We start from the raw sequence: 17,738 nt of genomic DNA, 5'->3' as shown, positions 1-17,738 counted from the left end.
GGAAAAGCCACAGCGGGGTGTGGGGACAAGTTTGGCACGAAGTCTGATCACGCGTTCTTCAGCAAGGCCCCCGGTCTCTCACGGGGCTGAAACGGTGGTCGTGACGTGTTGATGGGGGTGAGAGGGTCAGAGACGTTTGGGATTTAGGGTTCACAGTGCTATCAAGCGGATCAACACACATTTCCAAGAAATGGATGTTGTGACCCTCCCCTCCCAGGAAGGAAAGCTGACCGCCTTCCCATGAGCAGGACATCGCTGTCACTTAAAAGAAAGGCTACGTGCTGTGCCCCAAACATCAGTCCACGAAGCTGAGTTGATGGAGCTCTAGGCAGGATTATGGGCCCAAGGTGGGTCATACACCCGTCTCACCTCCAGCACTCAGTGTGAGGCTGCGGACGAGTTCTCTCAGCTCGTTACACCTTAACTTCCTTATGTGTAAAATAGGGACAAGTGACATGTATATGACTCACTTATCCAGTGCCGGGCATACCGTAAGTGCTTAATGAATTACAACTGCGATCATGATAATGAGGTGACGAGGAGGAATCTTTCCAGCCCGCCTTTGTCCCTCCTCCTTCCCACCCACTGTTAATGCACAACCTGGGCCTCTCTGCTCAGCGCTGACTACAGCGCACGGCAAGCCTCAAGTAAGAAGCACAAACACACAGTCAGCCTCTCAGAACGCGTAGTCGTGCAGGCTGAATACTGCTCAACATTCAATCTAAGATTATGCTTTCTGAAAAAGTTCTTTGCCAAAGTATTAACTACATTAAAAAATTAATGTATTAAAGTCTCAGTTATTAAAGTCAGACCCCAGCTTCCACCCATCAAATAACTCACCCACCCACTTACCCGCCCACCCAGTCCTCCACCATCCATCCACCCATCCTTCATCCGTCCATTCATCAACTGGTGTTGGGCACCCATTATGTTCAGAGCCCAGGATCTCACTAAAAAACATTTAAAATATAAAATATAAAACCTTGCCTGTTCTACAGAGGTAAAAAAATTATTATTTTAATCTCTAATAAAGGTAACTCAATTTACTGAGTTTTTAAAAGATAAATCCAAATTATGTCATTTGCAAAAAAAAGTTACTGTATAATTTGGAGGTCTGAGTTACCCTTAGCAAAAATTTTTCATTAAAAAATGTCAAGAACATATTTCAAGTAGAAAAATCAATAAAATATATGAAAAAATAAGAAAGGCTAAAAAGTAATAAGAACAATTCTCTGCTGTTTATTAGATAGACACATCAAATTTAAGTGGTCTGTACTGTTGCAACAATGAGTAGGAGATGAGAACACACACTCGTCTGAAATCAGGGCCCGTCTCATCTACAGAAGGCTGGGGCTTAAGAGCCACGCCGCTCCCTGCAGACGCACGTCCCTGCAGGGCACGTGAGAACCCAAGAGCCCTCATAACAAGGCAGGAAGTGGATTGACAAATCCATCTGAGTTTTAACAAGCATTGGATCCAAACTGTATTTCTGGTGACTGCACACTGACCCGAAACGCACTGGACAAGAGCGTCCGACTCCCGGCCCCTGGATGCACCAGGGTTTGCTCTCCTGCAGAGCCACCCCAATTGCAGAGCTAAGGCATCTGTCCTCACGGGCTCCTAAACATGGGGTCCTGCCCCCATCCGCGCCCAATGGCAGCAGGTCAGGGACGTTTCCCATCTCTCCTACGATGACATTTCACAACTAAGTTAGTCACTGAGTCACACTGTTGGCCAGAACTCAGTGAGCGCTGTGTGGCGTCAGGTTTACTGTCTCTCTGGACAGGCCGTGTCTTTCTAAGTCCTCACATTGTCTCCAGCCTCCCTCTAATTCCAGGCTTATGAACGTCACCCGACGGGATTCCTGTGCTAGAACTAAAAAGCAGAGGGGGATTCTCCAGACTCTGCTTTGCAGCAAAGGGGCCTTAGACAAAGCCGTGTGCAGGCCGCACCGTCTGCCGCCCCCCCTACCCACATGTGACCGCATCGCTAGCTCTCAACCCCTCAAGCGAATCTGTGCAGGAGGCCAGGGCCGGTCACGGTCCCCATGTGCCAGGTGCCCCTCCCTTTCGCCCCACACAGCCCTCTCCCAGGATGCTCTGCAGGCAGCTGTCTGCATTGGCCGAGGTAGTTACAATCAGTGAGCAATTTATGCTCCCAGAGGTCCTCAAATTTAAACAGGAGCGTTCAGGAGAAGCAACATCCCTTCCCTCTGTCTTTCTTCCCTCCCTCTCTCCCTTCCTTCCACAAACATTTATTGCACAATTTCTATGCAAAGCTACATTTCAAGGTGCAGGAATAAAGCATACAACAAAGCACTCAGTTTCATGGAACTTCCATCCATGTTGGAAGAGACAGAAAATAAACAAATAAAAACATAAATACACAGAATGTAAGGTACTGAAAGGGGCAGAGGGGGAAAAATCTAGGGTGTGGAAGATATGGGAGCAGGGAGGGAGGATGCTATGTCATAAAGGATGATTGGAGAAAAGCTCACTGAGAAGATGACATTTAAGCAGAGACCTGAAGGAGGTGAGGCATGAGCCCAGGGGACCTGTAGGAAAGATGCTCTGGACAGAGGACATGCCAGTGCAAAGGCCCTGGGGCAGAGGGTGCAAGAGCAGAAAGGCAGCCGGAGTGGCTGGAATGGACCTGCAGGCTGGGGACAAGGTCAGAGCAGCGAGGCCAAACGAGGCTCCTGCAATAATCCAGGTCTCGGGGGGATGGTTCGGGCAGCAGGCTGGGCAGCCCTGGGGGTGCTGGGAGGGCAGGTCTGGCAGACCTGCTGGTAGACTGGGTGCGAGGTGCAAGATAGAAAGGAGGCTGAGTGGACGATGACCTGTTGGCAAAGCTGCAGGTGCTGTGCAAGTGTCAGTTCCAGATGTCGGGGGGCAGCCTGGTGAGGTGGGAACTCAGCGGCCCGCACACCTCCCCACACACCTCCCACCACGCGGCGTTCTGTTTTATACCCATTCTGAGTGGGAGGGGTATAAGGTATTCCTGCTGGTCAAATGCAGGGCACGTCAGACCAGAAACACTAAAAGGTCCACAACAGGTAAGCATCACAACCTTCCAGGGAAGGCACGGTAACGCCCTGGAGAAGAGTGGTGTGTCCTGCCAGCAGCCACCCAGGGTCACTGTCGTCTGTGACTGACGGTATCCTGTCAAGCCCCTCCAGCCTCAGGTTCCATCTGTGTAAAACCGAGTCCATAATCCCCATGTGAAGGGGTTGCTGAGAAAATGAAATGAAATAAAGCACCTAGATTGTCTCCACATGTCCGATAACCAATGGAGTTAATGTGAAATTGTGCCCCTCTCTCAACACCATATTCTGTCCTAACATTTAATAAGTCAGAAAAAATTCTCTCTGAGGGTCACCACACATCTTTTTTCCTTCAGATTCCTTTAGTTCTATCTCATTATTTGGAGGGAAGAGCAGAAAGAGATTGCCACATGACAAAACTCCTGTTCTTTAAGATGAAGATCAGAGACGGGAGTCTTTCCATGGTCCTCTTAGAATGATTGTAATAAGAAATAATATCCAAACTTCAAAATGGAATAATAAAATATAAATCCTAAAATTGCCTCCTCTCACCAAAAAAGAAACTTTTCAGGTTATCACTAGTGAAAAATAACAACTAAATACCTTAGGTATTCAATGGAAGAGTCTAAGTGGCCGACCAGCTTCTGATGAGAACATTCACGCGTATTAGAAATCATCTCCCGTACAGCCGCTGGAAGCCACACAGAGTTATCTCAAAGGCACTCACTCACTGTCAGTCATTGGAGCATGAAGAGAAATGAGGAAATCCTTTTTAAAAAGTCCAGCCAGCCCTGGTGGATCGCAGAGGGACCACAGCACAGAGCACAATCAAATACCACGTACTTCAAAGTGGGATGTTCTTTTGTTCCATCAACTGAACCATAAAATTCCGAGATCCGGCCAGCTTATAACGACATTTTAAGTAGCTTCAATGCTCCAAGTGGGCTCTATCAGAGCAATTACTCGAAATGTCAGGACATCAAATACATAAGGCCTGGGGTAGGCGATCAACTCACTCGCACGACTGCTGCGTATGAGATGATATACCTAAAAGGGGTCCCCCAGACAAATGGTAGAAGTGTCAGAGAATAAGCCACAGTGTGCAGATAACCTCACTGCTAAACTCTTCACTACAGAGGACGGGGACTATGCACACCAGCTTTTGCTCCGAAGTTCCTTTATCACCATGTGTACATGAGTATACACAGCGTAGCCACGTCTAAACGCATATCATCACCACCACCACCACCACCATCATCACCACCATCACCATCATTATCATCATGAGGAATTTACCATGCTCCTTTTGTTTAAAGACTATGTAGTTCCTTTAATTCCTGGAAGCCACTCTCAGATATTTGCAAACGATTCAGATAAATTTAGAAGGAGCTTATTATTTTATTCTATCCTCATTTGGGCCTCCACCCGGGCGATCTAGGCATAATCATAAGTCAGCTTCCTGTCTATTTTCACTGAAAATAACACAAGGAAAGTAAAATGTGTTCTCCTTCCAACTTGAGGGGCTGAGGGTTTGACAGCTAAGTGGCGTACACCACTCACTGGTTAAATGAGAAGTGCCAAACTGCCACCTGGGTGAAAGCACTCCTTGCTCAGTCAGGCCGTCTATTTTGTACTAACAGAACTCTGTACACCGTGTCGCACTCTCTCTGTGTTATATGTAATGAGGCAAAGGACAAAAACTATAAATTAGTTTTGGCATGGATTCTGTGACTCAGTTGGTGGTAGGGTTGGCTGTCAAATTGCTTTCTAAAGGATATTTCAGTCAGACTCACATTAAGACGAATCACGTGCCCAGATGTTAACTGGCGATGACAAGGGGACCAGACATGTGCTGGTGGCCAACGCCAGACATGAAACTATCCAGGGATGGCTACCAAGGGCAGTCACTGAAATCTGCCTCTACATTAACCAAGTGGGCTAACCCAGCAGAGTATTCAGATCCCACTCAGAAATACCCTCAGAATAGTGAGGCTTGTCGAACTCCCTCTTCGAGTCCAGGACCAACTAGCCAGAGGAACAAAGTAAATTGTGTTTAAACCTGCATTTTGGACAGTTGGCTCTTCAGAGCTCCAACTCTGTCTCAAATGATCTGCCTTTGGAATAAGCCAGCGTTTACCCTCTCAAGTTACAGTTTCCGCATCAGGAAAAACACGTTGAAAATAACATCATCTCTTAAGGTTGATATAAAGAGCAAACAAGACCACTGATGTGGAAGAATCCACTCATTCATTCATTCAGCAAGTATCGTGCCCGGCACATGCTGGACCCTGGGGTGCGAATGGGGGGAAAGAGGCACAGTTTGCCGTTTTCCTAAGGCTTAAGGTCTACAAGGGGAGACAAGCACTTATCAGGCAATCACCTAAATGTACAATTGCAAACTTGGGACACGTCCTGGAGGGAAGCGCAGGGTGGAGACTGTGGGTGGGGTGAGGGGCGCTCATGTTGTTGGGGGTCGAGCACTTTTCCAACAGTCACGTTGAAACCTGCCAGAGAGGCTAAGTGGCCCCTGATGCTGGCAGGATATGGTGAGACACAGCTAGACAGTGACCCCTCGTTGAAGGACACGTCACAGACTTGGAGGCCTTCCTGCCCAACACTGATCACACATGGCCACGTTTCTGGACTAGATCCTCGTCTACAGGAAATACAGAGGTGCAGGTTTTCTTTGGGATTCAATCAGCAAAATCCAGAATGTGAAAAACTCTATGAGACATGGGAACTAGTTTCTAAAACCAATAAATAAACAAGTTGCAAGGAAAGGGGGAGGAGGAAACTTCTGTAGATCAAAGCAGATGTCCCCACCAATTCAGTGGACATTCTTCGTAGTCTGCTTCAAAAAGATCCAATTGTAAAGAAAACTTATGACACGCCAATTAGATGTTTAGCGATATGAAGACATTACTGTTCATTTTAATATGTGATAAAGCTATTGCGGTTAGGCTTACACAAGAGGCCGTATCGTCCAACAGTACAATACTGAAATATTGACAGATGAAATCATTCATGATGGGAGAGAGGAAGGGAGCTGGGGGTGCACAGAAGCAGCAAGAGAGGCCACGAGCTGCTACTGGCTGAAGCCCGCTGTTGCACGGGGGTTCGTCGTACAATTCTTTCTATTTATTTTGTGATTGGCATTTTACATGACTCTTCTTAAAGCACACAGTGCACTTGGGAAGACAGTAGACATAAAAAGATAGCCAACTTTGCAACTTGGCACAGAAGAAAACGCCGACCAAATTATACAGCTAAGAAGGGTCACTGGAGAGTGGAGCGAGCACGTTCAGAGGACGTGAAAGGGTGGGAAGGTACCAAGTAGCAGGAGGAAGGCCTGTGGGCAGTGCGGCCTGAGCGGGCACAGCGCCTCCGTTCTGCACTCGCTCCGCTGCGCTCCCTTACTGGGCCAGCAGGATTTACCTCCTCCTACTTCCTACAGCTAGGACAGATGGTGGCAACAGTGGGCCTTTTCAGTTGTGGGGATGAGCTAAGAGGAGAGAACGGTGGGGAGAGAGAGAAGAGGACGGCCCGACATTGCCTGACAGGGGGAGCACCAACGCAGGAGAAGGTGGGAGAGGGGCAGTCAGCACCCGGGAGAGGGCCCGGAGGTCTGAGCAGAGGCCACTGCCTGGCCATCGGGTGGCTGCAGGTGACCTTCAGTAGGGTATTTACAGCAGAGGTGCAAAGTGGTGCTGAGCTGGGGGAGATCAGCAAGTGCAGCGACCGGATGAAAGTCAAACTGGCAGATGAAGAGCAGAGACGGAGTTTACTGGCTGTGGAGCGCAGACGGCAGCAGGGCCAACCCAAGGACGGGATTTCTGAGTGGTGCATCGTCAAAGAGGAGAAGAAACAGCCCCCGAGGGAAAGGTGCCCTGCAGGGAGGACGAGCCCGCAGGTATGAATGCCAGTTCCACCCGTGAGTGCTTACGTGCACAGTTCTTAGACACACGAGCTGTTTCCTCACACACCTCTCTTCCAAGAGGAAAGCATTAGTGATGGCCACACACCCTTCCCTCTGATTATACCTTTGCATGTCTCCCATTTAAGAGCCCAAGCGGCTATATGGACAGCGGGGCACAAGACAGCCACGTAGCTGGAAAGTAGCCGCGTGCGGAAGACACTGTCAGAGCAAGCCCAGGCCTCCGCTTACAGACAGAGAGCTAACGTCAACGCGCTTCTCAGTCGACAGTTTCTAAACGCCTGGTTCTGCTTGCTCTTGCTATTTGTACACCTTCAAAGGAGCAGTCATCTTTTCTCAGAATCTCACTTTATATTTAATGGTCTTAGGAAATACACAGATCAGAGACTTCTGCACCCACAGGAGAAGGAGCCAGTAAATGCCCCTCCTCCCCGTGGATGAGCCTACCGAGCGCATCTCAGGTGACGACACTGCCAGGTACGGGGCTAAGATCCACGTCCTCGGGCCACTCAGGGCCTGGGAGCAGCACTGGGTTCAGACTGGGGTCTGCAGGGGACAAGGCAGGTAACCGCAGACAGGGCAGCTGGGCGTGATGGGACCAGAGGATGGCGACAAAATGAAGGCACATGCCGAATCTAAAGCCTCCATGTTCACTTTCCCCAAACACTATGCAGCCAACACAACCTGGGGGCCAGATGTGGCCATGTTCCCATTTCATCATCTGCATCCGGCAAGTCATGAACTGAAACTGCAGAGGAAGAGGTTGACGCACGAGCCGTCCCTGACCCTGCAGGGGCTGCCACCTCTCCCTCCGGCCTCACCTGCTTGAATTCTCAGGGCGTGGGTATAGCCGCCTTCTCTCCTGCCAACAGCACAGGAAGCACGGACCCTTTCTCACACCGCGCCCAGCTTCTGCCACCCCAGAGGGAAGTGCCACCGAGTGGAAAGGTACCTCACAGGCCAAGACCGCGATGGAGGGCCAGCCCTGGGCAGGTGCCAGAAAGGAATGAGCAGACAGCAGAACACCAGAGCGGGGTGGTGAGTCTGACTTACCATCGCCTGCACCCGGGGCGTCTTTGAGGTCTTCTGGAGGTGCAGACCATTTCTGCGGGGCCACTGCTGCTGAAGGGACCCTGGGCACCCTCCAAGGAAACTGCAGTTTGTTTGGCCTGGGGTCGCCCTTCTTGGGGGTTTCGGGGGGCTTCATAGCTAGGTAGGCGCCCAGCGCAGCGACCAGATTCCGCTTCTCCACACCGCTGTCCACCTTGGGGCTGAGCTCGTCAGGCTGCAGCCGGCTGAGGGTCCGTAGCGGGCCACTCGCGGGGTACCTGGCCCGGGAGGCAGGGGCGTAGGTCAGAGCTGACGTTTGGGCCACGTAGGTCAGCGCACTCTCAGCACGGGGGTCCTCATCCTGCAGGGCCGAGGAACAAAACAGCAGCAGGTGAGCTCCCATCCTCAGCCACACAACAAAATGGCACCGAGTCTACACTTTCCAGGCACTAAACACAGCAGGCATCAGAGATGCACCCCTAGTACGGGCACAGGGCCTGTCATTGCACCGATGGACCGAAATCCGTCACTGCTGGAAATCCATTACTGGTTTTTAATAACAGCTTCACTGAAATTAATTCACATGCCATGAAATTCACCCAATTCAGTTGTTTTTGGTATATCCAGAGCTGTGCAAATGTCACTATTCCATTCCTCCATTACACTATTCCAGAACATTCCCATCGCCCTGAAAGAAACCTTGTACTCATTCACCCAACCCCAGCCCCCGGCAACTACTCCGGTACGTTCTGTCCCCATGGATTTGCCTGTTCTGGGCATTTCATGTAAAAGGGACCACACAACATGTGAACTTCTGTGTCTGGCTTCTTCCCCACAGCATGTGTTTTCAAGGTATATCCACGTTGCAGCACGTCAGTGCCTCCTCCCTTTTTGTGGCTGAAGAGTAAGTCGTTTGATAGATTCAGCACATTTTATTTATTCATTCATCAGCTGTTGGACACTTGGGTTTTTTCCTACTTTTTGGCCAATATAAATAAGACTGCTATGGCTGTTCAAGTACAAGTTTTTATGTTTTCAATTCTCTTGAGTATACACCAGGACTGAAATTGCTGGGTGGTGTGGTAGCTACACTTAACTCACCAAGGAACTGCCAAAGGCTTCCAGCACGGCCGCACCACGTAACTGTGAGGGCTCCCGTCACCCCACCTCCCAGCTACACTGCTCCTTGGTCACCTGGTTCGCTACACCCATCCCAGTGGTTAGGAAGTGGCTTTGCTGGTCACCTAAATCACCTTCACGTCTTCTTCCATTACCAGCAGTACTCTGCACCCGGAAGTCGCCAGGGTCTCTGGGTTAGCAATTACACATAACATGGAACCCATGACCGGCCAACACGGCCTTTCAGGGAGCAGCCCCTATATCCCCTCCGCACTCTTTCATAAATGTTCCCAGGAGGACGTGTTCCCATCACACTTCCTTTTGCCACCATATACGTCAAGGCCCAGTCGTCTTCACCTCCAGGACAGCTATAAAAACACTAGAAAACTCAGTAGTCTCTCTCTCACTATGGTATCATTGAAACTTCATGACAAACAGTAATTTCCAACTTTGAGCCTCTCACAACGGTTACAGCTGTCCTACAGGCATACTCCACGGTGTGGTGTGGGCCCGTGGACCATACATTTTAAAAACTCTGGCCCATTGGTATTTTCTACGTGCACCTCCCTTGGGGCACGTGGTCAGTGTTGAGTCAATGGGGTGTGTGTCTTGGTACCTAGTTAACATGTGTAGACATCACTGAATTTAAGTCGCCCAGACTCCTATGTCTGGCTATTTTCAAAAATATTTGGGCCCAGTCAACCAGGATAGCTTTTGGTGTAGCAGGCTGGAAATCGGGAAATGGGGGTTGATATGGGTTCCAGTTTCCCCTTTCACATTTGAACTTGAAGAAATCGGTTGACCTTTTTAAGACCCAACTTTCCTCTGTCAAAGGAGGAGAATGGACACCACCTCTAGGACTGTTTTATTTCTAAGATGATGTGATTCTTAGCTGTCATAAAGTTGTTTAATTTTGTCTAAGTCCTACTTGAAATCAACTGCTTTTCCTTTAGAAAAGAGAAAGTAAGATGAGAGAGAGAGAGAAAATGCCACCACAACGAACAGCCCCTCCAGCAGTTTTCCAACAATGGGTGTAAGTGTCAGCCCTCAGCTCAGCCTGAGGCCTGTTCAGAAAGGCTCTGGGACGCCTGGTGAGGCCACCACACTGGGGGTTGGGATCCCTGTCCTGGGCGTGGGGAAGCTGCTGTCACGGTCACCTCCTTCTGTGACTCCGGGGAGGAGAGAGCAGCAGATGTAGCTGGATTCGGGGGCAGAGCTGCCTGGGTTGGAATCCGCCCTCTGACGCTGACAAGCTCAATGACTCTTGCTTCCAGAGTTAGCTAACCTCTAAGTCATCTGTGAAATGGGGTGAAATCACAGTGCCGCACACGAGTGCTCGTGGCCACTGCTGCCGTTATTTACTTCACCTGCTCACACCTTCATTTTCTTTAAAGCAGCAAGAAGTCATAGCTCCACTGGGAAGGAGACATCCAACTGTCCCTTTATTCCACTTTCAACTCTAAGTTTAAAATTCTATTACTCATTTTGAAACCCTCTATTTTGAAGATGTCTTAAGCCTCAATTCAACAAACCTATGATGTCATGTTTCCCAAGATACTGGTGAATAATTTTTAAGACTGTAGTTGCCCAAATCCGGAAATTAGCAACCTAAAAGCACAAAAACTGGCCAATCTCCAGCACACAGTATAGCCACTCCCGGCGCACTAATTCTTCAAACTGTATGTCAGAGAAATCCGGTCTGGGCATGTATGGTGTGGTCCCCTGTGCATGTACACGGCATCTGAGGGTGGCTGCCAAAGCTTCCTGATGTTTACACTGCAATGGAATTCCTTTAGGCACAGTCCTTAGCCCACAGTGTTTCCACGTAGGAGTGGAAATGCTAAACTGTTTGCTGATGACACCAAGGAGGAAAAAGGCTAGTTCAGAAACTGACCCAACCCTGTCAGCACAGCTCTGCGTAACCTGCATAACCTGGGACAAGTTACCTAACCTCTTTGGGTTTCACTTTTACCACCTGCAAAACTTGGGAAAGAATTCCTTTTTTTCTTAAAGCAGTTGTCAGGATTAGGCAGAGTACAGGTCAAAGTGCCTAGCTTAGCTCATGGGTCAGAGGAAGTGTCCATCACTGCCATCAAGCATCAACACCACCAACATCACCAACGCCACCATCACCACCATCACCATCATCATCACCATCATCATCACCATCACCACCATCATCATCACCACCATCACCACCATCACCACCATCATCACCACCATCATCACCATCATCATCACCATCACCACCATCATCATCACCACCATCACCATCACCACCATCACCACCATCAACATCATCACCACCATCAGCAGCATCATAGCCACTACTGCTGCTGTGTGCCAAGCTCTGGGTTACATTCTGTGGGGGAAGAATGACTCAAACATGGACCTATCTTCAAACAGCCTGCAGACTAAAATATTATTGTCACAGACAATAGTAACTGTAACTGAAAGTTTATTATTAAAGGGGTTCAGTGACACGGAGTTTGGAAGGAAGTGATCCTGTTCAGCTGGGGGAATCAGGGCAGGTTCCTGGAGCCGGATTATGCTCACGCTAGAGCCACAACCTGCATCGTACCCCCAGCCTCCCCAACAGTAAGAGTCGTGGGAGTTCATCCCCTTGCTCCCAGCTCCACCAGGGCCAGAGTCACCGCACTAAATGGCAGGCCTCCTTCCTGTCCTGGAAATCCACCCATCCCAGTCCCAGATTGCACAATTATGCATTCAGACCGCCAGGAAGGCCTGGAGGCCCTAGGAGTCCCACATGCCAGCAAACACTGAGTGGACGAGACTTCTGTCTATACACTGGTCACTCTGCTCATCAGATATTCTCTTGTGTCAAGGGTCCAGAACAAATTAGGAAACCCAAATTGGGCCATCTTTTGGCCACATAACCAACATTTTCTCCAGTTTGTCTCACAGCCCGAAGGCAACCCTGCCAAGCACATTGATCAAAACATGCTTCTGCTGGCAGGACATAGCACCCAGCAGCGGGGCACCCCCAGGCTTCCCAATGAGCTGGCCCCATGATGCCACTGGATGCGGCAAGATTTGGGGGCTGGGGGGGTACTCAGAAACGGCCACCTCCAGCTCATTAATGGACTTGGGGTGACTGTACTGTGCCTTCCTGTGCTCGGGCCAGAGGGGGTGGTCCCGGCGACTTGTATATTCTCTCTCTGTCTCTCTGTGACTTGCTCTCCCGCTCCACCCATGTCTCTCTTTGTCCCCCCACCCCAACCAACACAGTGACAAGGGTGTCAGTGCTAACAATGTTCAGGCTCTCAGTGGCCTGCCCATGAGCAGAGGAAGAAGATTGGAGGTGTCATTCTTACTGACAGTGCTGTCACCAGGACAACAGATATTTCTGCATTCAGAGGAGCCTCATGCTGGCCTGTCTTTGACGAAGACACCTGTGGTGTCTTTGCAGCCGAGACATAGCGCTTTCAGTTAGGAAGAGAGTCCCCAAACAGTTTCCACAGAATTCACAAAGTCCCTGAGGTTGAAGACGAGCTGAGTTTTAACCCCTGGGGTGGACGACGTGTGCAGGAAGCTGATAGGAGGGCAGGTGCGATGCACCGTGACGGGTGTCTACAGATGACGCTACGTTGGGCTGGCATGGAATCACTCTATGGCCAACTCGCAGCAAGTATGCTGTTGCCATCCCACCCACTATGCGCTGCCCCCTCTGTCCTTTTGGCCTCAGGACATTCCTTCTTCTTCGCATCTTGTCCTTCCAGCCGCTGCACTGCAGCCTTGTCCCGGCAAGTGGGAAGTGAAGGGAATGCTGATGCACAGAGCCACATCCATTTGTCTGTCACCTTGGGTGAGTGCACGACCAGGCTGGACCGGAAACCCTGAGGGCAGCAGAGCAATGGGCACCCAGTGGGCCATGCTTACGAGTTTGGAGGGGGAACTTGGTGACCTTGCTTTTGGCCTAAAAAACAAACATAAAAAAGTTGAACAGTAATTCTCGGGTTCTGATTTCAGCTCGACCACCAATGAAGTGTTTGAAATCAAACACACCATCTCTGTCTAGCCTCAGTAGCTCACTCTGTAAAGTCAGATGACTGAAGGTCTCAAGGGACCTTCTCATCTGGTAAAATAGGAGTCGACAGGAAGCACAATAAAAGCTCAGGGAACACACTGTGGCTGTTTTCTGTGTCCCCCAAGCAGCTCTGAAGAGTGCAAACCAGAGAAGGGGGCCACTGTTGGAGGATGCCCACGGAGCTTCTCACACATGAGAAGTTGAACCAGAAATAGACAAAAAAGGGAATGTCTTCGGCCTGCACTGAACTCAACACCAAAGAAACATGACAGATTCATGGCTTCCTACACAGCTTCGTCACTGTTGGCTCTGTGTCCACACAGCTGTCTCCTCTCAGCAAGGCAGCTGCGAAGGGCCAGGCCCGGCCACCTTCCTCTGTCACTGCATCACCCACCACAGAGCCAGCAGGAGAGGCGTCCAGGACAGAAACACAGCCGGGGAGGGCACAGCAGGTAGGGCTGTGATGGAAAGTACGTGCGACAATCCTGCAGATAAGGTCATGAACTGATGCCAGCACTGTTGTGTGTGTCATCCTGCTGGGTGAAAGGTGAGCACATGAGTGGGAGGTGGGCCGGTTTTCCCACGAGCCCAGTTCTGAGCTGGATAGAACGTAGGCTTCCTGTAGGTGGAGTCGGGCTGCTTCATGGCGGAATTCTCTCTGGCAGGGCTCGGGGAGGGTCCTCAGTGACTAACTAACGTGCACCAACCGCTCCCTGCACACTGGGCACAGCACGCGTGCAGAGAGCAGCACATGGTCCTGATCACAGTGCGGCTTCCACGGGAGCCTGGAGAAATGGCAGCACCAGCAGGCAACCTCTCCCGCAGTGAACACTGTGGGTGTGGCATCTAACGCATTGCGGCTGGCCATCACAGCTCTGCACCTTTGCAAAGGCTGTTCCCAGTGGCATAGATGGTAGAGAGCAGGAGGGAACCCTGTGCCCGCACTTGGTTTCCTAAGGCGGCACCTCTTCAGAAACGGAGACGGAGACGATGGGCCTAGAGGACACCTGGGGTGCTTCCAGTCTGCGGCGGCTACGAATAAGGCTGGTGTACGTCTTGTGGACGGTCACATGCAGGCTTCCTTGTGAGCACATGCTGTCCTTCCTGTTGGGCAGATGCCCAAGCGTGGACCTGCTGCATCCCAGGACAGATGAATGCCAACCATGGAGAAAACACCCAAGAGTGGTTGTTACATTTGTTTCCAAAATCCAAGAGCTTCCAAAATCCATTACCCTACATTCTCACCAAAGGTTGGTATTACTGCTTTTCTGAAAAAACATTAGCCAATCTAGTGGACACGAAGTAGTTTATGGCTTTCTCCTGTATTTTCTTAATGAACAATGAGGCTTAGCATCTGTGACGCCCTTATTGGCCATTTCCATGTTGTTTTCATGAAGTATCTGTTCAAAACTCACACATTTGTGCTGCTTTGCTCATCTTTTCTCTTTATCTGTATTAAGGCATGATTGACATACACTAAGTAGGACGTATTTGTTTTGACATAAGTGGACACCCACCTGTGAAACCATCACCAGAGTCAAGACAGTGAACATATCTGTCACCCTGAAGACTTCCTCGCGCCCCTTTGGGACACTGCCCTCCACTACCCCCATCCCACACCCTCAGGCAGCCGATTTGCTATCCAGCCCTTCTACACTGCTTTGCATTTTCTAAAAGTTTATATAAATGGAATTATAACAGTGTGTGCTCTTTTTCTGTCTTTCGGTCAGAATGATTATTTGGAAACTCACCCACCCTGTTGCACGCATCAATAGTTCACTCATTTTTACCGCTGAGCACCATTCCATATGACGGATCAAACACAATTTGTTACTCACTTGTTGATGGGCATTTGGTTTGTTTCCAATTGTTGGCAATTACTATGAAAGCTTCTATAAATATTCATGTACAAGTTTTCGAATGGACAAAGCTGTCATTTATCTTGGGCAGGAGTGGGGAGCCTGGATCAGAGAGCAGGTGTATGTTTAATTTCTTAAGAAACCATGGAAATGTTTTCCAAAGCAGCTGTACCGTTTTACATCCCCACCAGTGGGTAGGAGAGTTCCAGTTCCTGCCTCCCTGACATCGCACAGCATGGTCAGGTTTTGTATTCAGCAATTTTTAGATGTATCATTCTATAAATATCAATTAGGTTAAGTTGGTTGATGATGTTGCTCAAATTCTCTATATCCTTACTGATGTTTTATCTACTTGTATAATCAGCTACTGAGAGAGGAGAGTTAAAATATCTAAAAAAATGATTGTGGACTTGTATATTTATCTTTTTAGTAGTCTCATATTTTTGCTTATGTATTTGAATGACATTAGGCTCATTAAAAGATTTCCATGTCATCTAATGAATTGGCCATTTGCTCATTATAAAATTTCTCTATCTCTGATAATACTATATGTCTTAAAGTGCACTTTGATTAATATTAATATAATCACACCAGTTTTCTTATAGAGTTTCCATTGTATTTATTCCCCATACTTTTATTTTCAAACTATATAACTTTCTAGTTCACATGCTTGGGCTTTAGTAGAGTATGTTAAAATTTGTTTTTTGTTTTTATTAAGATTGAACATTTCTGTTTTTTATTTGAAGGGCTTAGTCCATTTGTATTTAATATAATCACAAATATGGGAAGACTGAAGTCAACTTTCTTGATGTTTGTTTTATATTTAGCCTATGTGATCTTTGTTCTGCTTTCTCCTTTCTTGCCTTCATATAGATAAATAAACCCTTTTAGCATTCCATTTTATTTGTGTATTGACTTTTAGTTATAACTATTTTTGCTTATTTTTAAAAATAGTTGCTGTAAAAATTATAATGCATGTCTTTAATTTATCATAGCCTGCCTTCAAATACTACTATAAAACTTCAAAAATCAACAAAAAAGTTGTAACAGCATAATTCCAGTACTCCTACTTACACTTTGTGCTATTGTCACATATAAGCTATAAACCACACAACACGTTTTTATTATTTTGTTTTAAATATCCAATAGTGTTTATCAAAGTTTTATATATCTTTTACGTGTATGTTTCATGTTTACTTGTAAATTTACCATTTCTGGCTCTTTTCATGACTTTCTATAGGTTTCTATGTGATATAATTCCTCTTTAAGCCGGAGTGCTCCTTTAGCGTTTCTGCAGTGCAGGTCTTCCAGGGACAGCTTCCCCGTTTTACCTCCAGTTTTGAACGATATTCAATTCTAAAGTGGAATAGGTTTTTTTTTTTGTTTTTTTGCTTTCTTTCAGTACTTTAAAGATGTTGTTTCACTGTCTTCTGGTCTCCTAGCAAGAAAAATTCATTCTTAAAATTATGCCCCATGATATAATGTGTCTTTCTTTCCCTTGGGATACCTTCAAGATATTCTCTTTATCTTTGGTTTTCCCTAGTTTGATTATGACATGCCTAGATTTGATTTTCTCTGTATTTATCCTGCCTGACATTAACCTTTTTGGACCTATGTTTTGGTGACTTTTATCAATTTGGGGAAAAGCCTAGCCAAAATTTCTTCAAATATTTCTTCTGTCCCATTCTCTTTCTCTCTTCTCCTGATAGGGTTCCAATTGCACATACTCGTGTGTTAGACTATTCAATATAGTCCCATATATCTTGGGTTTTGCTTCATTTTTTGCATTACTTTTATGTTCTGTATGTTTCATGTTTTATAATTTCTATTGACCTGATTTGAAATTCACTGATTCATTCCTTTACTGTGTCTAGTCTATCATTACACTCATCAAATGAATTCATTATTCTGGTCTCATTGCTTTCATTTCTAGCATTTCCATTTGGTTATCTTTTATTGCTTCCATCTCTGTTGTAATTTTCCATTTGTTCATTTATGGTTTTTCACCTTGCCCACTCAATCCTTTAGTATAGTTATCTTAACTATTAAACTGTCCCTTTCTAATAATTCCAACAACTGATCCATAGCTGGGTTTTCTTCTATTGCCTCTTTCCTCTTTGACCATGAGTCACATTTTCTTGTACCTTCATGTGTCTCCCGATTTTTGACTGAATGCTGGACATTTTGCATAAGAGAGTAATAGAGGATGGATAACATTTATCTTTGAGAAATGGCATGTCCATCCTTCGATCAGTCTGCTGATGTGGGGCCTGAGCCCATGCAAGCTGTGGCTGAAACAGGTGCTGATTTTGTTGCAGTTGTTGGAGTTAGTGGCTGCTGGCAACAGCCATGTTGAGGGCCTTTTCCTCCTCAGAGACAGGGTCTGAGCTCTGGGGCGAGGCTGAGGACCGTTTATGCTTTGCAGGCAGCGGCCAGTCCTCTGGACCATAGCAGCTCTCTCTGGTCTACAGCCCATTGCCAATCTGTGAGCTGCTGAAGATCCCCTTGCCCTCATCAGTGCACTTTTCTGCACCCGATGTGATGGCCCTCTCTCCTCATGCTGCCTTGTGCCAGGCCTTCAGAGGGTGCTGAGGGTGCTCAGAAAGCCTGGCGTTCCCTGCAATGACTTCTCGCAGCCCCGCCCCCCTTCTCCTCCCCTCCAGCTCCTGCCCCGTGTACATAGCA

General features: G+C 47.9%; 1 protein-coding gene across 3 annotated transcripts in view; it reads right to left on the bottom strand.

The window, feature by feature from the left end:
- PTPRN2 (protein tyrosine phosphatase receptor type N2) overlaps positions 1 to 17,738 on the bottom strand; it is a 419,465-nt gene that overhangs the window by 253,032 nt on the left and 148,695 nt on the right. For all 3 annotated transcript variants that reach the window (XM_074315027.2, XM_088799758.1, XM_074315029.2), the window contains exon 6: positions 8,031 to 8,388. In XM_074315027.2, coding sequence (XP_074171128.2) covers positions 8,031 to 8,388 — 358 coding nt within the window. The remainder of the gene's footprint in view (positions 1 to 8,030; positions 8,389 to 17,738) is intronic.

This window comes from Rhinolophus sinicus, chromosome 8, assembly GCF_057876585.1.
Source record: "Rhinolophus sinicus isolate RSI-liver-muscle chromosome 8, RSI-T2T, whole genome shotgun sequence".
Classification (NCBI taxonomy): Eukaryota; Metazoa; Chordata; class Mammalia; order Chiroptera; family Rhinolophidae; genus Rhinolophus; species Rhinolophus sinicus.
This window is presented reverse-complemented; position numbering and strand designations above follow the sequence as displayed.